Genomic DNA, 26138 nt, shown 5'->3' with positions numbered 1-26138 from the left:
ATAATTGAAATCAATTACTTTCCAATAAATTTAAAAGATCTAATGACAAAGCATTGATACGTTCATTTCATTCAAATTTTAACAATTACAGTTATATTTTTAGGATAAAGAATTATGATTTTGGGAAACATTCCGCGATTTAATTTTTGTTGTTTAAGAATTTCCTTGATGCAGAGACTTTTATGAATTATAATAATTATAATCTTGTTTCGTCAAAACATACTCCTACTATTTCCTCTATAAAGCTCATTTTTACTATTGACAAGTGTTGATATAGCAATAATGTTTTTTTCCTTCACTATTCATCTGAACTTCATTCGCACAGGAAATGTATCCGAAACGAATGATACACTCTTTCTCTTATCAGAAAATGTCGTTAAACCACACACTCATTATTTACCTTTGTTGCCAAAGTTTTTCTTGAACTTAGAAAATGGTCTAGCCTAGTAAACAGCAAGTGAATCGACTTAATTACAAACACAAGAAATTGCCAGAAAGAAATGTGAAATACAATATTTTCAAAGAATACGTTATAACATTCTGTATAATGTTGATTTAGAACATGTAAATGATTCCAGATAAAAAATGTAGAAGGAAACAAATAACTTGAAAACAATTTTTAGAGTTAATGAAGACAAATGATTTGATTAAAGGAGTTTCACTGTACTAAAAATGCATAATATATAAATATTTTAATTTTTACATAGATCATTCGAATGATGCACTTAAAATGAAGAACACATGATAATAAAGAAATAAACTCAGACTTATATCATGTTTTGCACGATTTTGAGCCCGTTTTAATGCACATCCTTGCAACATTCAAGTCAAAACCATGACAATACATCTAGGAAAAGGCCCTTGATAATATTTATATAACTTCTATTCCAACCGTACATGTATTTACATTATAATTTTGTATTTGTAATTTTGGATTTCATGTACAAAGATACAAAACATCTGTCTCGTTTGAAGAATGTTCATAGCTATAGGAAAATACCACATAAAGCTTTGGTGTTTTGACCAATCCCTTAGTATGCTAATTATAATTTTGCGCTAATACGTTAATCTATATCTATATACTAATGTTAAATTATACAAAACAACACTTTTTACCGTGTTATGTCTTGTTGCCGTCTATGCTGCATAAATGATATAAGTTAGCCACCAGGTTTAGGCAATAAACATATAAAACATATCAGATTACCATAGTGACAGTCTAAATTTCTCTTTAATGAGTGCAAAAAGGCGTTTGCAGTGAGTTGTAAAGAATAACTTCCAGGGATTCTTTATAAGTATCATTAACTCTTTCTTCGTAATGAAGATATGTCGGTTTATAAAATAAATACGAAAAAAGAACATCATTAGAGAAAACTTAAAACGTCACTTCCTGCGCAAAAAATATCTAATTTAACTCCACTTGTTTCAGACGATTGATATGTTTCTGTTCTTGCAAGAACTATTTGCAATACAATGATTTAGTTTTCATGGTTTATATGCCATGAGGTTTTCAATTCTGAGAGAAAAAACTTTTTTATTTAGGAATAAATTTTAAAATTTGAGAGCAATTTTGTATAGTATTGCATGGTAGGCAGCTCAGTTGTGCATTCAGATAATTCCTAAAGAGATTTGTCAAGAATGATTAATTACAATCATGCATGTTTAGGTAATAGCTTTATATGAGTACACGTAATAACAGAGCGAACTTAACAACTTTTTGGGAGACTTTTGCGTGCACAACTAAAGGGAACGTTCAAATAGATTTATCGTTATTTTGCTCAACTTTTCAGATACTATAAATCATAAATTACTAGCATTGCATGGTGTTTGTTGTTGGTTTTTTGTGTATGTTTTTTGTTTTCAGCGCATACATTTTTTTTAAATTCAAATCATGTATAACAAGTGTGTTAATTACATGTTTGTTGTTCTTTTTTTTTTGTTGTTGGTTTTTTTTTTGGAATAGGGAAAATGCAAGTAATGTATTACAAAATATTTTACAGCCTCTGAAACGAAATAAAATTTCGCTCAATTAAATACTGAAATTCCTAGATTCCTATAAGTATACACAAAAGCCACAATAATTACCCCCACCCAATACTAATGAATTTACAGTATATGGTGTTATGAAATATAAACTATGATGCAAGTCCGTTTGTGCTACAAAAAACTTCAAATATGGTTCAAAATGAAGTTTATTTTACGTTTTTAAATACTTTAAGACATGAGGTTAGTAAATTGGAACAGTGTGTAAATTATAAAACATAAAATAATGTCAGCGTATGCTGCAGGAATTATTTTAAAACAAGGGTTTCTGCCAATGACAGTAAATTATCCTTTTCATAATTGTTAGGGACTTTGCACAAAAAGAGATTTCATTTTACTTAAATATTATATTTTGACATCCAATGAAGCACATACTTGTGTATGTTTTTTTAAGACTTTGCTTTTGAAGACAATAGGGTTGTTTTGTTTCCAATTATGAATGTCTTTTGTTCATTCAACAAAGTTAACGTTGTGACCAATTATATATTTTTGATCACCCGGGTTACTTTGACTTTAAATTTAGAAAAGAAAAAATATTTATTTCACTTCAATATCAAGTTTAATATTTAATTGAGCGAAATTTTATTTCATTTCAGAGGCTGTAAGAGGCTGCACTCCAGTTAATTAATTTTAAGTGTACTACGTCGAACTGACATGGGGAACACTCTGTTGGTGCGACGTAATCCCCCCCACCAATCCCCTCAGCCCCCAAGAAAAAAGCTCAAAATTAAAGGAGTTTTATTTGGGCTCAAAAGTTTAAAACATGGAATGTATTTTTATCAAATAGATCAATGTATAACCAGTAGAAAAATAAAAATCGATTTTTTTGTGAAATTCTTACCCGATATAACGTCGTTCGTTTGTAAACTTGTCATTTCGCCTCATATTTTAACAATAATTGTAGTATCTATTTTTACCGAGCAATATCTTGAAAACATATTTTACCATTTTACCTACTTTTTAAGACATTATCTATTAAATTCAATCAATAAAATGAAAAAATAAAATAAAAACTGGATGTAAATGCACTGCTTGTATCTAATTTCAACTATAAAACAAAATTTAAAAGCCTTATTTTTTGCATCATCATTTAATCCAATTTATAAACCTGGTGTAAGATCTACCGGAAAGTACACATAAACTTTAAGGTGCACCTAACTTGCATTATATAGGAAGACTAAAGTACAATGAAAGTTCTAATATATAGAATAACGTTCACAATTTCATATAAGTTAATACATTAAATGGCTTACATTAAAAAAGGCGCCTATCCAACTGTGCCAGACATTAAGTTTAATTAATTTTTAAGATGAAATTAATTCTTTACTGCATTACATTAATGCCTTTGTCATGATCAAATTATGATGCAATAATAATAGTTAACACAAATAATGAATGTTGTTATTAATTTGTTTGCTTGTAAGCAAGCGTTAATGAGCATTTATTAGCCTTTACCATTTTGATAGGTGACGAAAAAAATATTAAAAAAGAATGTGCAAAGAAGATAAAGCTTTAACCACAATGTAATCTTATGCGCATACATGGAGTGTCCTTTTACAGGAGATCATGGAAAATAACCATGAAATTATTTAGATATATAATGCTTGAAACACGTTTTCGTATTACAGTTATTTTGCTATAATGCTTCATCGTGTTTGTATCTTAGACTAACACTTAAAATTTGTGTTTGAATTTTTGTATACTTCAGTCTTAATAAGCTTTTTTTCCTAATAGACAACAATGTGAAATATGTCAATGAAAACAAGATGCGTGTTGGCATTTTCATTTAATTTCATTTGGTGACTGGAAAGGCAGTCCAAAAACGGAAATTATTTATATATGCCATAACTCACACTACCGACAACAGCCCAACGTAATCGCAATGGACGCTGCTGAAAGGTCTGACAACACAACTGTGACAGAGAATCGAGTTACTGACACACTAAAGTTGTCTTAGACTAGTGAATGTGCTCATGTGTGGCTGTCCCGCGTGGGTTGAAGAATAGAATATCATATAATATATAATATACTAAGTTCTTCCAAACTTTCTTTTAAAATGAAAAGAATCCTCTGCTTATTTTATAACAATTTTCAAGGTTAATAAAATACAAAATAGAAATAGATATAAAAAGTTGTCTCAAATGTTTGTTTTACAACATAAATAAGAAATACTATTTTGCGCATTTCCCGTTGAAAGAAGCATGCAAATAAACAAACCTTTTGCTGTCATAATTATCGCTGATTATATTGTGAAATTTTATGGAAACAGGAAAAAAACATAACGCATTTGAATAGAAACATCACGAAAATGTTATATTAGATTTATTAAATTTGATAATATTAGAAACAAAATTGCTAAGGCAGCACACACATATTAATTATCAGCTGGTGATATGTTTGGTGTCATTAAATTCTTGCAGTAAAATCAATTTGCCGGATTTCGTAACCAACTTAATAGTTAAAACTTGTCTAATGCAGCGCACTTTCGTATATAATCCGGAGCAGCTCTTGTCTCTCTCTGCCGATTTCGTAAAACCTATATTTGGTAACATTTTGTGACGCAATGGGGCGTATTGCAGTAAAATTCTTTCTTTTTGACTGTTCGTATAGTGTGGCTTGCTAGGGTGCCTTAAATTTGAAGTATTGTACAGTTCTGATATGTTTATACTTGTAGTCGATGGAATCTGCTAAGATTAATAAGCACTAAAATGGCAGTGACAAATAGATAAAATATGTTTTGATTTTTTTTAAATTGTTCCATAAGATATAAAATAAAAAACTCATCCACATGTAAAACATTTTCAAACATATTGTTAAATAGGGCCGAACAACTTTATTATTTAAGCATATCCCATTTAGCTACTGGAAAATATCTAAAAACAATCATTTAAATAATTTATTTTGTAGCAACTTCACATACATTTTCAAACATGTGACAACATTATTTCTATTTCTTGAAAGCCATATCCTAATTAAGAATAATAATGATGATAATTATGAAGTAACTGAATTCATTAACATTTTGCGCATTGTATTAACACTCTTCATATCCTTTATTTTTGAAGCATAAATATAACCAAACGAGCACAAAAAGGTCAATTCAAACTAAGTCAAACAAATATCATCGCGTGATTCATGAAACACACGCTCTTTATTTTTGTTTTCATATAATAAGATATTTGTTTCATATTACTCTATATTTGCATGCCAAAATAAATAATGACACCATTGACGTAATTTCTCGATAATTCTTTAATCAATCTCCATTCATTTGTTAGAACATTCTTAAAACAATAATATGTTCTATCTCCAAGATTTAAAGAAAGCATTTAAGCGACAAACGTCAGAAATTTATATTTTTCTCATGCCAATCAAACATAAATGTTATGTCATGTGATAGCAGTTTCTAAGAACAGGAAACTCTAATGTTCTTCGCGTTGAACTTATGACCTATATATTTCACTATAAAAGTTGACGTATAATTCATTTTACTTGAAAAATATATCGAAGAAATTATGAAATTTATCTGACTATCCAGAATATGTTTTATTCCGTATATATCAAAAATTATATACCAAAATATACAGTATCTACCGAAATACAGCTATTATAATCTATTTGGAAAGTACCTCATACTGACAAATTTAATATTTTTTGCCATTCATCCGGACTCCTCATTATCATAATACCTCATTTAACAAACCAAATTAGTGACGACATCATTTTGCCTATATATGAAAAATATATATTATTTTTAATATAACCATGTCATGTTTTTTTTATTTTGGTGTCTTTTATTATTTTTTTCAATAACTAGTCTGTCAGGTAAAGAAGGCAGATTGTAAATTTTAATACTTTATAACAAACCAATAAAAGTTGGACATATACTTTTGCATTTTATATTCATATTTCAGTCAGCTGTTAAATGTATCCAACAATTCAGAATATAAAGCAGAATTAATAAGAATAAAATCTAAACTCTTACTTTGCAAGTACCGAATCAGTATACAAATCGTTGCTCCAAATATAAAATTCTTCAACATGACTGGCACGATGGTAAATGGCATACAGAATACGGCCAACAGCAAATCACTTATGGACAGGTTCAAAAGAAACACATTTGTCACGGTTCGCATTCGCTTGTTTTGAATCAGAGTAATTATGACCAGTAAATTTCCAACAATAGACAACAAGAATATCAAAGTGTAAAAGGGTAAAGTGATAATATCTTCTAGTTTCAAAGGCGGTGATTTGAATTTCATTTCCACGACAGCATGTGTATTAAGAGTTTCATTTGACAAAAGCTCCGAACCGTTGCTCATATTAACATAAAATAAAGATTGGATATCTGAATTCTTTTCAACTTCCGCAATATATGTCAAATTTTCTGCCATTTTTTACAAATGCATCTTTTAAGGTTTGTATTTTATCACTGTTTTCAATTACTCCTTAACATTTCCCGTATTGTCGGATAATAATCGTCCACTTTGTGGAAACGTTTTTCAAATACTAATAGCCTTTTCGAAGACAAATTTATCAGGTATGTTTCAATTAATCAAGTTTGATCTCGTTTAAGTAATAGTTTATTTTTTATTGTTAATTCTATCCATATATATTTATACATTTGTATCTTATCTTATTATAGCATCATTTCAAATCACTTATTTTATAACATCATTGTATTCACCAGTCTGAGTGTGCGATAAAATACTAGACACAATAAAACCAAGCTGGGATGAAATATCCAGTTTTTTTTTGCCCTATTGTATTTACTGATTAATGCATCTTGATAGACATAACACATCTAAGCTGGCGAGAAATATCCACTTTTTTACACTATTGTATTTATTTTTGAATGGATTTTGATAGAAATAACACATATTAGCTGGCGAGAAATATCCAGAATGACCATTTCATCTATGTATTAGTAAATTTATTGCACATTAATTTAATTAAATCCTTTAATGTCTTGCGCTCATTAAGCCGTATTATTGGTAGCGTCTCTAACAGACATTCATATACGACGCAAATTAGAACTCCGTAATGACTTATTATTATTCCGCAATGGATAAATGCGAGCTACCTAAAGCTCATGTGTATACACCGGACTACTTTTCAAAATTACTTTTCTCGCGGAAAACACAATTTGTATTATTTTTGGTTTGTTATTTGTATGATGCACAGGACACCCGGATATAAGCCTGGCATGGCGTTGATATAGCAACAAATTGGCTTTTGCATTTGACATATTTCGTAATTAAGAAATATTGTTATCGCTTTATTTTGGCACGTGTTTATCTCATTTCTGCTATTGTCAACATAAACATCATTAGCGGGAAGGACAGACGGAAATAGTATTTCCTTTGGGCAAATATATTAATGCATTGCCTTTCTCATAAGCATATTTAATCGTAAATACATTTGTTATATAGGATAACAGTTTGCCACTTCATTGTAATTGCAAGTAAGCTTGTGGTTCACATTATAAACTAACGTGTTTAGGATTCATATTACCAACATGAAGGAAATATTTAACGTACGATGTTTACTGTAAGACAATCATTAAACCGCAGTGCGTAAATTATAAACATGTATGTCACAACAATGTTTCACAAACATGATTGTGTTTCAAAAGTCAAAGGTTTTATTCATAAACAAGATGTTCAATTTGCAGTTTTACATCAATGATACAATAACAGATTAACAAGACGAAGATGAACATCAGTTATTTGATAGATATGTCAAATAACTGATGTTCATTTTTGCACCGTGGAATAGTTTGAGATAAATCATTAGTAACATTTCTGCAAGTCATGCATTTTCATATGTAAACGTGATAATTGGGTCGCTGGATGCGTAGCAGTTGAATTTTAAAGAAGCATACTTTTAAGGAAACAATGCGACCCTTATTAATACGTGGAAAAAACATATTTGCTGATAATGTTTGCGTCAGTTGAGCATAGTTGATTTTACTTAGCTCTCTTCCAGGATATCATTTCCGTGGTTTTTGATTAATAGAAAAAAAAATCAAAAGTGTGACATTGTTAAATTACTGCTTTGTAAAAAAATTGACACTTCTCTTTGAATATACACTATGTGTGTGTTTTTGTTATACTCATACGAGCCTCCGAAATTTTCCAAACTTCGAGATTTTATACACATTAATCCTTTTATACCACGTCAATGACATCACGCTTTACGTAAAGAAAATTAAACTAAAGTAAATGTGGTAATATCTGATTGTTATCTAAACCTTCATAATTGCTATAACAGCTATTTTTTGACTTATCAACAATTTTAATAACATGTAAAAACAAATCAAAGAATGATATTTTGTAAATGATCGACATATGTTGGTAGTGGTTAGATCACTTAAATGCTGAAATTTCGAACACGTTATTGGAGATGATATCAAAGTGTATATACAATAATAAAGCAGTTTACACGTGGCAAATTACATGGCTTATTAATGGAGGAACAACATTGACGTCAATAGGGACATGACAAATCGGTCCAGATGGTGTACTTGAAATTGGTCATACAAAATACGTCATAGCAGAAACAAACAAACAAAAAAAACCTAATGTACTGATGCAACAATCGAATTCCCGTCAAAAGGTATAACTAAAGCTAAATATGTTTTTATGTCCAAAGACACAACTTTTGTCCTATATAATCTACCTGATAAAATATGCCAGTCTCAAATGATATGAAGATATTACGGTGCCCCGTAAGAGCCATCGCGACACACACATAATTCGAAATACAACATTACGATGATGAAATGTCGAAATAACGAAACGACGTTGGTAAAAATTTGAAATAATGAAACCGATATAATTTCGTGTTTTCGCTCTCGTACTTTCTTTCGACTTTTCATTATCGTGGTTGGTGTTTCGTAATTTCGACTTACTAATAGCGAGTTTTCACCTTCGTTGTTTCATAATAATTTCAACTTTTCACCATGATCGTACTTTTGACTATTCACTATTTTTCCTAAGACTTTTCATCATTCATAAATGTCTTCCGTTATCGCAAAATTGTTTGCAAAACTTTCCAATGGCAGCTTTAGAGTGAAAAAAATGGCGTATTCTTATAAAAAGGTTACAAACCACTAGGTAGAATTAATAACGTGGTTTTAGACCTCATTCTGTATTATATAATAATATAAGCATGATGTTTTACTCAAGATAATGTTTTTATTTTTGATTTACAAAAAACATTATTAAATGATTATAGAGAATCTAATTTACACTTGACAAATGTTTAATATGATGCACTTTTTGCAGCAATAAATGAGCCTACTTATGCTAAAGTTATAAAATTACATTAAATCGTTGTTAAAATCATGATAAGTTGATATTATGATATATAAGTGGTTCGTATCCAACTGTGCTTGAACGCATGAACGTTTTATTTCGTTTACTTACTTATTTTAAGAAGTGATTGCGTTATCGCAGAATATAAACGCCGTAAAAAATGAGATGCATACAATGAAAATGTTTTTTTATAGAATACATTGAGGTAACAAAACTTCATTGTGGTAATAAAACTTACAATATGAGTGTGCATTTATGCAAATTAATGATTTTATAAAAGTTAAAAACACGCATTTATTAAAAACATCATAATTTAGTACTATTTTGAAGTGCATCCTGGCATATGTTTAATACAATGAAAGGAAAGCCAGTGCAAGATGTTATTTTAAAAAAAAAGAAACGTTAATAGCTATAAACTTTACTGACTGCATCAAATCGTCCTTTTTTTAATGCGCCGTATTATGTCTCTTCAACAGCTAAAGAAAGGCCATTTATGCCGTTTGTTTCCATAATATGAATTACAATGGAAAAGGTGAATTATGTCACACAAGTTATTAAAAATATGACTTGCCGTTTAAATTATCAATTAAGTTCCTGATTTTGTTTCAGTGACCTCTTTGTCAAAGCAGTTCAGATGCCTGTATTCAAATGTTTTAAAACACACAATTAATGCAAGCACGATTCCTTTATAAAATTAATATGTATTTCATTGGTTTAAGGTCCCTATCCCTTTACCTAACAAAAGGTCCGATGTGTACTTATGGCAAGTACATATGTGTGGCTAAGTGCATTGTAAGTTAACGTACGGCTTGCTAAACAATCAAAACATGAAGCGCATTTTACTTTTTAAGCAAATATTTGTGAAGAGTTGATTGCACTTTCTTCGTTCCTGGTGCAAGCATATCTTAGATACACTGACACATATCAAAATTAATTTTGGCTCTCACAATTTATACACGTGACGACAATGTACTTATGCGCTTATTGTTATGCCAAAATAAATAAGAATTTTCAACAACTCTACAGGATGTTCAATGTCAGAATATTATCAGCTTGTGAGAATATTTTACAGACAGTCTTAGTAAAAAAATCTGGAAACAAAGTGATCTCTCGGAAGTGTTAATCACAACAAAATTACAAGAGAATTGCAGACTCGGTTTGATTGAGTCTGTACATGAGGGATAATAAATACGTGCAACATCCCTCACGCCCCATAGCACCGGCTTGAGCGGTTCTCAATTCTCAACACTTAATAGTGATGGCATCAATGATTCCGGAGGACCAGAAAAATAAAACAACACTAAAGTGAAGTACGAGCAACTTTTTACAGCTGCCACACAGCACTTGACACCTGTTGTTGTAAAGTATAAAAATCTGGAAACAACGTGATCCCTCGGAAGCATTAATCACAACAAAATTACAAGAGAATTGCAGACTTGGTTTGATTGAGTCTGTACAAAATTGATAATGAATACGTGCAACTTACCTCACGCCCCCTAGCACAGGCTTGAGCGGTACTCAATTCTAAACACTTAATAGTGCTTGCATTAAGGAAATTTAGTAAATTTTGTGGACCATATTAAACAAGCCAATATAAACAACATCTTAAAATACCACACTTGCAAATAGAATAAACATTTTCAGACACATAGAGATACGTATTTAGTGGGCAAGAACAAAACTCATGAATATAAATGAACTGTTGCAAATAGAATAAACATTTTAAAACACATAAAAATACGCATTTACTAGGTTAGAACTACAATTGTGAATATAAATGAACTGTTATTTGAAATGGCGGAAAATTAGCCGATGAAATTATCCTTCTTCAAATTAAAAGCATCTGCTTAGTCGTCATATGATTTTACAGTGTAAGAAGGACATAACAATCGATGAAACAACCACATGCATTTATTTTAAATTCAAACATAAACCAAGAACATGTTGAATATAATAAGATTTATAAAAATCAATGTGAGGATGCTATCCATCAAGCTAATGGGGGGTCGTTGTTTTTACTAAGGTATTCATTTGTGCCTGGTATAATTTAATAAGAAGCACCTGATGTCATCTTTCATCAGTAACGCTGGTTAGTCGCCATTTTGGCCTTTACAGTGTCAGCACAATTGCATGAATTGAAACAATGTTGCAAATGCCTGAGTGTTGCATTATGAAATTTCTAAGAAGTAATGTTGCATATAACATTTATAGCGATTAAAGTTTTAGTATCTATTAACGTGCATTTAAGAGGTATAACGTTCATTAGAACCTGCAAAGAATAATTTAGTAATGGAAAACAAAGAAAATAATGAAGATAAAAAAATCAATTAATAACTTCCTGCTTCCTCAAACAACAAAGGTGCAGAAAAGCATACACCAAGATAATAAATAAAAGTATGAAGCCAGGGCTCACAGAAAATAAATCCATGTTGTTGAATTGTGGTGCTAAATACATTTTGCTTGCACATCTTTTTTGAGACTACATGTGTTTTTCTCATTTTTATATGTCTGTCTGGTAACCAACAAAAAGTCTAAACAATACTTAATTGTTTTTGTTGGGAGAAGGAAAGACAAGCTAAAAAGCAAACAACCAATGTAAATTTTATGCTAGTTTTTTTTCTGTGATGAAAGAAATCCGCAAAAAAGGATGTGATGTAACTATCTGAAAATAGGTTTATAAACAGGTAATAAAAGACATATTATGCCTCAGAAACGAATGCATTTTCCTTCATTCTTCAGAAATAGTAAACATAAGCTTGATTACGTTTAAAGAATGATAATGAGTATGTTATATGTTTTTACCGAAACAAGTAGCGCTGAATGTAAAATTATTTGTTATAAAATGAACAAAATGTAAACAAAGTAGTATTTTGACAAAATACTGATTTAACCTAACTATATATATACCAATCAAGCAACATAATTATGCAAAAGATGGTTCAGGTAATAATTTGCAAATGGGTAACTTTTTAGGATTTCTAGCAGAACAACAAATTGAAAAGCTTCCTCAAAATAAAAAAAGAGACAGTTTTGGTGTACAATGGATTATAAAGCTGAACATTCTTTGCAGCAAAACATTGTGTTTTTTTCTCTCCAAAAGCATGTTTATTTAACATTTAATTAAATGTGTATCGTTTTAGGAGAAAGCAAACAATGACTTTCAAGAACGTTCGTAGTCAAACAACATGTGACTGTATCTATATGATGTGGTTTAGCTGCATTATTTTATTCAATTTAGCTTAATCGTTCTTTTATAAGTTTAAGAGCTTTGTTTTTATTTTTCTTTACTTGTTATTTATTATTTATAAATTTATTGTTTTTATTAATCTATTCATTTATTTGTTCATTTATTTGTTGATAAGCTGTTGATTTTAGTAGTTTATTTGTTTCAGTCAAACGTCAATCCATTTTTTTTCCTATTTACCCTATTTACAGAATAACAGAAAAGACCAGTATGCTTTATGCAATTTCATGAGCAACTAATTAATTCAGGTTTGACCGTGCACTGCCGCAATGCATTGATAATATTTAGTATTTTATTAGAATGTGAAACTAAAGCGCAATTTCATTGTTTGTAAAACGTTATAATTGTTTCATGTAATATATAAAAAAATAGAAAATGAAATCAATACGAATGTATTTTCAATGATACTAATTAATTGGCCTTTGGCGCTTTGTTATTAATATGATTTGTGGTTGAGTTTTTGTATGTTACAAATATAGGTCAACTGCAATCATATAAGATGGCTTTCGCATGACAAAAGGTTAAATTATCAATATATCGGACAGACCGAATGTTTTTCAAACATTTGCATATATGCAAAGCACGTGTTATTGCATAGTGACTGTAAAATTGGGCATATTGGTACTTTTGCATAATATTGGTTTATGGAATGAATATAATTTTTCAGAAAAAAATGTTTAGTCGGGGAATAGTACTCTTAAATCCTCAACGTTTAATGATCCTATGAGGATATAATTTAGTGAACCTTACGGGCGTAGAACCAACGTTTTGTACGTTGAGAGGTAACTTTAATTTTCATCAATAGGTTAAAATTATTACTTGCCCTCAAACATCCTGTTGATAACTGTTTTTGTTACATGTATCTAGTTCCTGTATGTAATTCCCAGGACAGTCGTACATGTAAAACAATTATTTGATGTTCTGCGTTCATGCTAAATATATTCCTTAATGGATAGCAGACAAACAGGTGTATCTTTAAAAAGCAAGTCGTTACTATTTTACATTACTTTTTGTCTTTATTTCAATACCTGATGTATATGCAAGTGAGAAAACGATATCGCTTACCTCTTTAAGTGCATTTTTACATATCAATGTCTTTTATTTTAAGTTATTATTAATAATGTATGCACATTTTAGGAACACGTGCCATTAAATTATTTTTTTATTGTATGCACATTTGTCTTTAAGTTTTCTATATATATATACATGTATATTGAACTTAAATATAAAACCAAATTTATAACTTTTACCTATCAGGTAGCCTATTATCATTATCCGATTGTGATGAATATTGATTTGAAGTTAACTTTTCCGGTCGAACCATCATTTGTGTATATTGCTATTTTACATTCATCATTCCAATATAATTAACATCTTAGAAAACAATAAATCACCAAAACTCATGGAAATGCTTTTGATGAATTCACCCTATCGAATTGCATAATGACTGTTTATTCCTAAACGTTTGGGACAAGAAAACACAATTTGTGACTTTCTAGTAATGTTGTTCGAGGCTGTACATGTTAGCATTGAAATGTATGTATCAGTTTTTGGCTTGCAGCCATTCGTTTTGAATAACTTGTTCCGGTAAGGTGGTTTCCTGTTTCCAATTGTTAGTGCATGATTGAACGGGAAACCAGCTGCAATCGTGCCAATCGCATGTTTTCGGCCTTTTCCGTCACTCTTCGGATTAATGATAATAGCCGATGTAGTTCCGATTGCAATCGTGACAATTCGTGCGATTCCGTCATACTGCGGAATCAGACGAAGTAATATTACGGAAATCTAAGCTATTTTAGTCACTTCGGTAATCCAAGTTTGTTTATATAAATAGGATTTCTATTTTTACTTGATTTATCGGTTTAAACCGTAATAAATTATAAACGAAATTGTTCCGTTTCAATTGTTTTTCAAGACGCAAAAGTTAGTTTCTTTTATAATTGTTTTTTGTCTGTATTAGTTTTATACAATAGAGAATGGTGACTGTAGTAGTATTCCGTCTTCAAAGGGTGGTCCTGCTTACCTAATCACGCATGATCGAGTTATATTTAGATCTACTGAACGCAATTCAACTTCTTGGTGAGGTAATCAAAAAATAGCCCATGCATATCATTAACCTTGCCACGTGCTGTTGATACATGCTAAGCAGCTTATTAATTGGTACCACGTAACGAAGTATTTTAGTGCATTTACTTGTCTATAAAGCAAACGAATGATTTCTCTGCGAAAAAGTGGAAATGAAATGTGCACACTTGTTTACCTTCAGTATGAAAGATAGATCTCCACGTTTGTATTTTTACGATTGATCATTTTCTTTATTAAGTTTATACAATAGAGAATAGATTTCAAATCGTTTCGACAAATAATATTCGTTTTTCCAAAAAAAAACCCAACTAAATAAACCCTTTATCATATACAAATACCGTAATTCAAAAAAATTGTGATAAGAAATTGAAACCAAAACAAAAAAACGATTTTAAAGGGTTGGGATGAAGGCACAACTGTGCAAGCCTTTCCTTTTAAAATGAAACTTTATTTTTTTCTATTTTCCTTCACTCTTGACCTTTCCTACTTTCCCTATATAGGTAATTGAATTTTTTCATGATAATCTAATAGATATCGCTAATTCAACATAATATTTTCTATAAAAACACTTGTATATTAAGTGCGATCTTATGTCCTTCGAGTCCTTGTATGTTAAAAGCATCTTTGACAACAATTAGATAAAAATGTTACATAACCAGATACATTGTTTCCGTTATTTTAACAGACAAGTCAAAAACGTTTAAAAATAGACGTACATTTGTACCTAGTTAAAAGGCTACCATATATTGAACGAAAGTTCAATAATGCTAAATGAAATATAACGCATTTTAACGTTGAACGGAATAAATTGCATGTTTAAAATTTAACATTAAAATTGTGGTTTGGTTTAAACCTATTTATTAAAGCTCGACTGTAGAACATGTTCTTACAACATAGATTAATCACTTTTCTCGAACCAACCACTTCTGGTGTCATATGAAGAAACATGGTCGTGACCAGATAAGGGCCCCAACCCATGATCACTGGGTAAGTTGCAGATACCTTACCTACTAGGCCACCGCTCCCTTTTACAAAAGTGCGGGCACCTTAAAATAAAATATAGGAAATGCAAGTTGTCTGCTGAATTAGGTATACCAAATTTTGTTTTTAATTTCATTAATAAATACAAAAATAATCATTCCCATTGCCTGAATGGTTACATATACAACGTGTATGTGATCGAATTTTAATATTCAGTTACAGCTTATACTCCGGTACAAATAATCATACAACTAGTAGAAATAGGAAAAAAAAAATTTGAATGAAGTATCGGCAAGAATCACGTCTGCTGATAGGCAGTATTAGCTATAAACGTCAGTAAGTATTGGTATTGAAGATGATCACCATTGCTCCTAGATAAAGTTATTTGGTAAATAAATATCAAGTGATGGAAATGTTTGACAAATCAGTTGTGTTTGCAAGTGGGTATACTAATGATATTAGGAATACCCGATCATATTGATTTCATTAAAATGTTCCCTAGAAATGTTAAGATTATTTACAGTAGACCAAACTAAAAAGCTTATTAAAATATAAAAGAAACAAGATCAACAAGGAAAGGCGGCACTTAACGAATACAACCCCCATATTTGATAGGCACTTTTTCCTCAAATATGTATATATGTCATATACATGGACTTAATTAACATTGCGAAGAAAATATGTCATTATTAAGTAAAACAGCTATTTCCGCGTAAATTTAGTCTTTACTAATACCTAAACGAACTAATGTACATTTTATAACCGTAATTGTGTCCCCTTTAATACAATATACGAGTGTAAGGTTTCAAACTAAAATGCCGTTAACATTCATAAAATTATCAAGTATACTTTGCAAACGTTGTGTGTTATAATTTCTTTTTAGACAATTTATCACTTTTTATGACATTTCAATGAATTTAGCAAAACGTCTTAAAAAGATTAAATTGGATTTGTTGAGTTAGTGTCAGAGAAATGATGTTTACCTTGGGTCTGAAGTAATATGATCTTATTTAATAAGACTATATTATTTAATTTTCAAGTGACATTTTGTTTATGTTTCCATCAATTGACTAAATATTGCAAAAGATCGGCTGTTATAATGATTGATTGACCGACAGTTGATATTGGCAAATGTTTAGGATAAAATATAAATATGTACGATATATAATATTAAAAACTACCTCTATTCTATTTATAAATTGAACAGCATCTGTAAATTGAGAGGGATATGTACACACACTACCTTGTGCCATTAAAGATATGTATCGTTCATGCAGAATAAATCATAAAATTAAAAGGAATTATGGGAAAATGTAAACTATTTTGACCTTCACCTGTTTACTCTTTATATATTCTTAAATAGGCACATTGCCACATTTATTTGACATCGCTAGACATTCTGGAAATGTCTGCTTATAAACGTAAACATATAACTTGAATATTTTGATAATTAGTAATCACTATAACCTCACTGCAGAATACCAAACTAATCGCAACACCTACAATTATGCTTTTGAGATACAAATCAATTGAAATCATAATGTTGATGCTTTGACTTTTATGTCTAGAGTTTTCTATAAAACTTCGCTGATAATGAAATGGTATTTTTCTCATTACGTTTGGTGAATATTAACAAATATCTACCAGTAACTAAACAAAGCTCAAGAAAAAGTAACAGTAACTTCTGTTAGTCGCATACATTTTATTTTTAAATCCTTTATAGAATTTGATTATTCAAGCGTAGTCAATATTTCTGTGTGTGCCAAACCACTTTCTTTAAAACGTGTGTATTCATTTCCATGCATAGCTGAATAGTGGAGGCCTTACTGCGCTGATATGGCGTGACATTTTTATAGTTGAATAGCAAGGGAAAGTTTCAATTATTTTCCATGAAAATGTTTCCTTGACCTATACATTTATCCTGTTCGCATATATGCAATTGACTTATTTTCATAATCATAATTTCAATTAGGATAGTATTTTCTACACATAAGGGCATTTGGCCCTTTGGGTTTTTGAAAGCTGAATGCATTTATGGTGACAATAAAACATAATATATATTAATATATCATCAGACATATTTTTACTTTTATTACAGTTGAGTATTTTAGTATTTTTATGTACAATGACACTCAAATTTTACGTACAGATGTAATTTCTGAATTAGCCATCATCCGACATGACAGGTTCGATAGTAAATTATGTTACATGCACTTAGAAGTAATGCATTAAATTTGATAATTGATTGGCAGGATGATAAACAATGCATACAACGTAGGCATTACAAATATAATTTTAGAATTTAATTAAATAGCAAATGATTCATATCATATCAAGTTTTATATGTTAAGTTTTGGTGTCAACATAAACTTGTAAATTATGTACATGTATCATACAGTTGTTCAAGAAAGAATGGACATTACTTGTTTGTTAGTTTGTTGTGTTTTTTTAAAGAATTTATAATTCGCAATAATATTTATATGTTATTCTCTTCCGTTGCCAACATTGTTGACATATTCAGCATTTTTATAATCAAATTTAATTTGCATTTATCAAAAAAAAAATTGATAACACTCCTACAAAATATCATTATATGCAAGAATTTGTTGTTGAACTCTGAGTTAAGTATTGGCAAGCACTATGTCTATAGAGAAGCAGTATCAGCAATAAATGTCAGTAAATATTGACACTGAAGCTGTTTCGGCGCCATATGACTTGAAATGTGTTGGTATGTCATCAAACAAAACAAACACAGACAACGATATATAAACTTAAAATACATGCATTTCTAAATAACAAATAAGTAAAGGACAATATTATTATGAGTTGAAGATATTTATTAGACAAATCGTTTCAACGAACAATGAGGTCTGCCTTCACGATATCAGACTACCGATTAATTTTATCTATGTCCTAATATATGTCATTTAACCTTAGGAGTAAAACACGCAAAATTTTCTTGGTGACTAATATTTTTTTATTTTATTAAATATATAATTTATGTGTGTTGCTTTTCCGTATTAAAACTATTCATCGTTTTGACATAACAATAGATTAAATGTGCCATCTGACAAAGATAACGTTGGAATTGTGAAGTTATTTGTGCCACATTTATGCATACATTAAAGTTATAATTGGACAGTGTCGTAATATGATCTGACTTAATATGACAATTGTAATAAATGTTTCTTGGAAATTGTCACTCATTTGCGACACGGAAGTTTTGAAAATCAGCTTTTTATTGATGACAGTTTTATAATGACTGTAAAACTATACATCTTCCAAAATTAACTTGACAACTGTTGCATGTGTTTGTATATTACGTCAGGTATGTCACAATTGTCTAATTAGGGCAATGTCTAAATTAAGATACATGGTAATACTTCGATGTGATATGTTAAACTTTCACGATTATTTTTCACCCTGATTTGGATGTTATCCTTATTTTTACACTTCACAATAATTTTACAAATAATCTGTACTTCGTTCGCACAGGAAATGTATCCGAAACTGATAATATTATCTTGGCAGTTATCATCAGAAAATGTCGTTAGACTGCAATATCATTTTCTACCATTGTTACCAAGTCTTGTGTATCACAATGGTATTTTCCTTGAACTAAGAAAAGGGCCTAGCCTAGTAAACAGCAAATGAATTGACTTAATTACAATCATAAGCAAAGGCCGGAAGAACTGTGAAAAACTATATTTGCAAAGTATAGTTTACGTTATAACATTCTGTAAAATGATGATTAAGAACATGTAAATGTTGCCAGATAAAAAAAACGAAGAAGGAAACAAAAAACTTTAAACCAAATTTTTAGCGTTAATGAAACCAAACGATTTGATTAAAGGAGTTCCACTGAGGTAAACATGCATCAAACATAAAAATTAAAATTCTTGAAAAGAGCGACTGATGCAAATAAAATGAAGAAGAGAAAAATCTGCAAAAGGAAACAAACTCAGACTTATAACAAACATCGTTTTTTGCACGATTTTAGCCTGTTTGAATGCAAAGCGTTTGAGCGGTCAAGTCAAAATCATAACATTACATCTAGGAAAAGACCCTTGATAATATTGACATCAATCTATTACAAACCTTTATGTATGTTCATTATATTCCAATAAATCAAAACAAAATTAATCTGACTTGTTTGAAGAATGTCCATAGCTTTAGGAAAATACCGCCAGATAATATTTGTATAACGTTTGGACCAACCCTTAAGTATGTTAATTTTGCATGATGACGTTGATGTTAATTTTTATGTATGAATGTACAAAGTTATAGAAAACAATAATGTTTAAATTGTTGGGTCTTGTTGTCGTCTATGCTGTATGAATGATATAAATTAGCAACCAGGTTTAAGCAATTAACATACAAAACATATCCGATTACCATAGTGACAGTCTAAATGACTTAAATGAGTGCAACAACGTGTTTGCAACGAGTTGTAAAGAATAACTTCTAGAATTCATCTGATTCCTAATTACAATCATTTATTCTTTCTACATAATGAGGATCTGTCGGTTTTTCAATTGAATACGGAAATAAGAGCATCATAAGAGAAAACATTTTAAAACCTCACTTCCTACGCATTAATATCTAATTTAACTGAACTTGTTATAAACGATTGATATGTTTCTGTTCTTTGAAAAATGAAAAAAAAAAAATACTTTTAACAATGTAGTGATTTTTTCATTGTTTTCTTGATTTGTATGCCATTAGATTCTTCAATTCTGAGAGGGAAAAAATTAAGGAATACAATTTTTTTTAAAAGCATTTTTGTATGATATTACATGTTATGCAGCTCTGTTGTGCATCGATAAGCCCATGAATGAATTTGTCAAGAATGATTAATTACAATCATGCATTTTTAGGTAAAAGCTTTATATCAGTACACGTAATAAAAGACTAAAAAGGAATGTTCAAATAGATTTATCGTTATTTTACTCAAGCTGCCAGTATTTTCTGTTTATATAAATCATAGATTACTTGCATTGTATGATGTTTGTTGTTGTTGTTGGGTTTTTCTGGTCTTTCTTTTAGCGCATATTAATTGCTGTTAAAGAATATATTATAGCTAATGAACTAAATGATTAATTGCTATTAAAGAATAAATTATAGCTAATGAACTAGATGAGTACGGATATAGTACGTTGCACTACCTAGACATTTACTGTTCCTTAATTGAAGTATAAACAAAACCCACGATAGCTAGCACCCCCTGAACACCATACTTATGATTTTACAGTATACGACTAAATTCAAAATATGTAATTTGGCCTTGACAGACAGAATCATTTAAAAGTAAATATCATTCATCAATCATGCAATATGCAGGTTTTGTCACAATTCTGTCTTTTTAAATTATGAATGAAATTCATTTATTTATAACACAATCATTGGCTAATTATAGCAAAGTTCCGTTACTTGACATTTAACACGCTAAACGTTGCCTTGTCAACATATCAAACAAGCAATTATATGAAATCGCAATAGCATTTAATGTTATTAATAATGTTAAGGTCAGGATGAGTTTGAATCAGTAATGTAGGTTTTGTGGTACGTGTTTTTCTACAAAAATCTGGTTCTGAGCAAAAAGCAATGACTGACTTGTAAGACTAAAGTCAAAGAAAACCCATACAATTAAAAGTTATTGCATGTAATGGACAGTCGCCTACAAATAAACTAAACAATAAAAAATACATTTTATGACCGGGTGAAGTCAAATATCACAAATGACCTACTTTTGAAACATTGAACCTAGCGATAATGTATGTGTTAGTGTCGAAGTATTTTAAATGTAATGTTTAAATCAAATGTAAGCAAAGCGAAAGAGACTATAATCAATCTGTCGGTGCGATATTTTTTTTCACTCATTAATTAAAAGTGACGCCTTTGGGTGCTGCTTATTAAGAAAATACAATTAAACTCCTATGAATTACTTAAATTGAGGCAATTTTCGAACTACTCATTTCGGTTTTTTATCATGCGGGTTACTTTGTCTATAACTATTAAACAGAAGAACTATCTACTGGACTTCAGTCAAAACATTCAGTGTAATACATCGGACTAGGTCGGTTTGTAATAAAGTAGAACACTGAGTGCTATAACTGTTTAAGAAGGTAAATGTGTTTATTCTATGTAGACATTTAAACACTTGCATCTCACCGCTATGAATTTTAATTCTGACAAGGATTCTTTCGTGTGAGGAAGCTCCCAAGTAGCTTACGGAAAGTCGGCAGTAGCTATTCTCAGGTGCCCGTTCTCTTGCCTGAAATTAATGCACGAAGAGGCACTTGACGTCTTCCGCCACCGATATAGATAGGGAGTCGCCAAAATGACATATACAGTGTTGGTGAGACGTTAACCCCCCTCCCTATTCTGTGTGCTCATTGAAATTGCATCATTGAATCCAATTAATAAAGTAATAACACTGAAGCAAAGTCCAGCAAAAGTACACATCGGTTTTAAAACCAATCACACACAGGAGAACCTAACTTGCAGTATAAGAAGACTAAAGTACAATGAAAGTTGTAATATAAAGGAGTACGTTCACAATGTCATAAAGTTATTATAATCATGTCTAAGGGCGCCTATCCAACTGTGCCAGACATTGCAATTAATAAACTTTAAATATGAAATAAATACTTTAATTCATTACATGAATGCCTTTGACATGACGAATTATAATGCAATAACAATAGTTATCAACACAATGAATGTTGTTATTAATTTGTTTGCCTGTAAGCAAGCATTTATTAGCATTAACCATTTTAATGGTGGCGAATAAACTTATTATAATAGAATGTACAGAGAAGTTAAAAGTTTAACCACAATGTACTCTTATGCGCATAGATAGGAGTGCCCTTTTACAATAAATCATGAGAAATAATCATGAAACCATTTGATAACAAGTTTCTGTATTATAGTTATTGTGCTATAATGTTTCATCTTGTTTGTATCTTAGACTAACACTTTACATTTTGTTAGAATTCTTTTATACAGTCTTAATAAGCTTTATTATTAATTGACAAAATGTGAAATATATCAATGAAAACAATCTGCGTTTCTAGCATTTTCATCGTCAACAAAACCTCAACGTTACAATATTACAAGGTATCGTTGAAATATAGATATATGAAATATGAGAAGAAGTTACAGGAAAGAGAGTGCAAAAGTGGAAATTATTCATATCCGTTTTAACTCATTTTAATGATTTATTTCGTAGCAACATGACATACATTTTTAAACATGTCACAACATTTTTTCACGACGAATTGTGACTGCCATATCATGTTTTAGAATGATAATAATGATAGTTATGAAGTAGTAGCTGAACATTTTGCGCATTGTATTAACACTTTGCATATCCTTTATTTTTTAAGCATTAACATATCTAATGAGCACAAAAAGGTCAATTCAAATTAAATCAAACAAATATCATCCCGTGATTCATTAAACACACATTCTTTATTTTAGTTTTCATATAATAAGATTTTTGCACAATTGAATTTGTTTCAAATTACTCTATATGTCCATGCCAAAAATGAATTTTGACACCATTGACGTAAGAATCGGTAACTATTTAATCAATCTCACTATATCAATTATATGGTCTTCCTTCAAGATCTAAAGCATTCAAGAGATTAACGTTAGAAATTTATATTACTCTGGCAAATCAAACATTAAAGGTATATCACGTGATTGCTGCTTCTACGTGCAGAAAAGCTCCAATTTTCCTAATGTTGAACTTATGAACTATATATTTCCCTATAAAAGCATCATATGTTTTATGGAAAAATTACATCGAAGACATTATAATATTTTTCTGACAGACTAGAAAGTGTATTATTCGGTATATGTTACAAAATGTATTCGGAAACTTAAAGTATGCAGAAATAAGGCCATTAAAATCTATCTTTAAAGGATTTAATACTGACTAACTCAATGGTGTTTCAAATGCTTCTGGACATCTCTTAATTATAATACTATTGTTATATAATTATAAATAATATAATTATTCAATTACTTATCTGCGTAATTGTAAATAGTAATTCTTTATTGCAAACCAGTTCCAGTTGGACATATACTTTTGGATTAAATATTCGAAACAAATAAAGATGATTGCAATCAGCTGTTAAGTGTATCAAACAATTCAGAATATAAAGCAGAATTAATAGAAATAAAATCTGAACACTTACTTTGCAAGTACCGAATCAGTATACAAATCGTTGCTCCAAATATAAAATTCTTCAACATGACTGGCACGATGGTAAACGGCATACAGAATACGGCCAACAGCAAATCACTTATGGACAGGTTCAAAAGAAAAACATTTGTCACGGTTCGCATTCGCTTGTTTTGAATCAGAGTAATTATGACCAGTAAATTTCCAACAATAGACAACAAGAATATGAAAGTGTAAAAGGGTAAAGTGATAATATCTTCTAGTTTCAAAGGAGGTGATTTGAATTCCATTTTCATGACAGCATGTGTAATAAGAGTATCATTTGACAAAGGCTGCGAACCTTTGCTCATATTAACATAAAATAAAGATTGAATATCTGAATTCTTTTCAACTTCCGCAATATATGTCGAATTTTCTGCCATTTTTTACAAATGCATCTTTTAAGGTTTGTATTTTATCACTGTTTTCAATTACCCCTTAACATTTCCCGTATTGCCGGATAATAATCATCCACTTTTGTGGAAACAGTTTTCCAAAATACAAATAGCCTTTTCGAAGACATATTTATCAGGTATGTTTCAATTAATCAAGTTTGATCTCGTTTCAATAATAGTTTATTTTTTATTGTAAATTCTTTCCATATATATTAATACATTTGTATCTTATCTAATTATAGCATCATTTCAAATCACTTATTTTTTAACATCATTGTATTCACCCAAGTGCGATAAAATACTAGACACAATTAAACCAAGCTGGGATGAAATATCCAGTTTTTTTTGCCCTATTGTATTTACTTTTTAATGCACCTTGATAGACATAACACATCTAAGCTGGCGAGAAATATCCACTTTTTTACACTATTGTATTTATTTTTGAATGCATTTTGATAGAAATAACACATATTAGCTGGCGAGAAATATCCAGAATGAACAGTTCACCTATGTATTAGTAAATTTATTGCACATTATTTTAATTAAAACCTTTAATGTCTTGCGCTCATTAAGCCGTATTAATGGTAGCGTCTCTAACAGACATTCATATACGACGCAAATTAGAACTCCGTAATGACTTATTATTATTCCGCAATGGATAAATGCGCGCTACCTAAAGCTCATGTGTATACACCGGACTACTTTTCAAAATTACTTTTCTCGCGGAAAACACAATTTGTATTATTTTTGGTTTGTTATTTGTATGATGCACAGGACACCCGGATATAAGCCTGGCATGGCGTTGATATAGCAACAAATTGGCTTTTGCATTTGACATATTTCGTAATTAAGAAATATTGTTATCGCTTTATTTTGGCACGTGTTTATCTCATTTCTGCTATTGTCAACATAAACATCATTAGCGGGAAGGACAGAAGGAAATAGTATTTCCTTTGGGCAAATTTATTAATGCATTGCCTTTCTCATAAGCATATTTAATCGTAAATACATTTGTTATATAGGATAACAGTTTGCCACTTCATTGTAATTGCAAGTAAGCTTGTGGTTCACATTATAAACTTACGTGTTTAGGGTTCATATTACCAACATGAAGGAAATATTTAACGTACGATGTTTACTGTTAGACAATCATTAAACCGCAGTGCGTAAATTATAAACATGTATGTCACAACAATGTTTCACAAACATGATTGTGTTTCAAAAGTCAAAGGTTTTATTCATAATCAAGATGTTCAATTTGCAGTTTTACATCAATAATACAATAAAATATTAACAAGACGAAGATGAACATCAGCTATTTGACAGATATGTCAAATAACTGATGTTCATTTTTGCACACGTGGAATAGTTTGAGATAAATCATTAGTAACATTTCTGCAAGTCATGCATTTTCATATGTAAACGTGATAATTGGGTCGCTGGATGCGTAGCAGTTGAATTTTAAAGAAGCAAACTTTTAAGGAAACAATGCGACCCTTATTAATACGTGGTAAAAACATATTTGCTGATAATGTTTGCGTCAGTTGAGCATAGTTGATTTTTACTTTTAATTAGTTAGCTCTCTACCAGGATAATCATTTCCGTGGCTTTTGATTAATAGAAGAAAAATCAAAAGTGTGACATTGGTAAATTACTGCTTTGTAAAAAATTCTCTTTGAATATACACTATGTATGTGTTTTTGTTATACTCGTACGAGCCTCCGAAATTTTCAAAACTTCGAGATTTTATACACATTAATCCTTTTATACCACATCAATGACATTACGCTTTACGTAAAGAAAATTAAACTAAAGTAAATGTGGTAATATCTGAATGTTAT

General features: G+C 30.2%; 1 protein-coding gene across 2 annotated transcripts in view; it reads right to left on the bottom strand.

The window, feature by feature from the left end:
- The window catches only part of LOC132725428 (cholecystokinin receptor type A-like), a 124766-nt gene that overhangs the window by 79028 nt on the left and 19600 nt on the right, over positions 1–26138 (bottom strand). The window contains exon 1 of one of the 2 annotated variants that reach the window (XM_060710561.1): positions 6029–6620. The exons of the other annotated variant lie outside the window; for it this stretch is intronic. Within the exon in view, the coding sequence (XP_060566544.1) occupies positions 6029–6437 (409 nt within the window). The 5' untranslated portion in view covers positions 6438–6620. Of the gene's footprint in view, positions 1–6028; positions 6621–26138 lie in introns of those variants that run through there. 2 annotated transcript variants of the gene reach the window in all.

The sequence above is a fragment of the Ruditapes philippinarum genome, unplaced genomic scaffold, assembly GCF_026571515.1.
Source record: "Ruditapes philippinarum isolate M1 unplaced genomic scaffold, ASM2657151v2 ctg776_1_1_1_1, whole genome shotgun sequence".
NCBI lineage: Eukaryota > Metazoa > Mollusca > Bivalvia > Venerida > Veneridae > Ruditapes > Ruditapes philippinarum.
The sequence above is the reverse complement of the archived record's forward strand: the minus strand, read 5'-3'. Positions and strand labels throughout refer to the sequence as shown.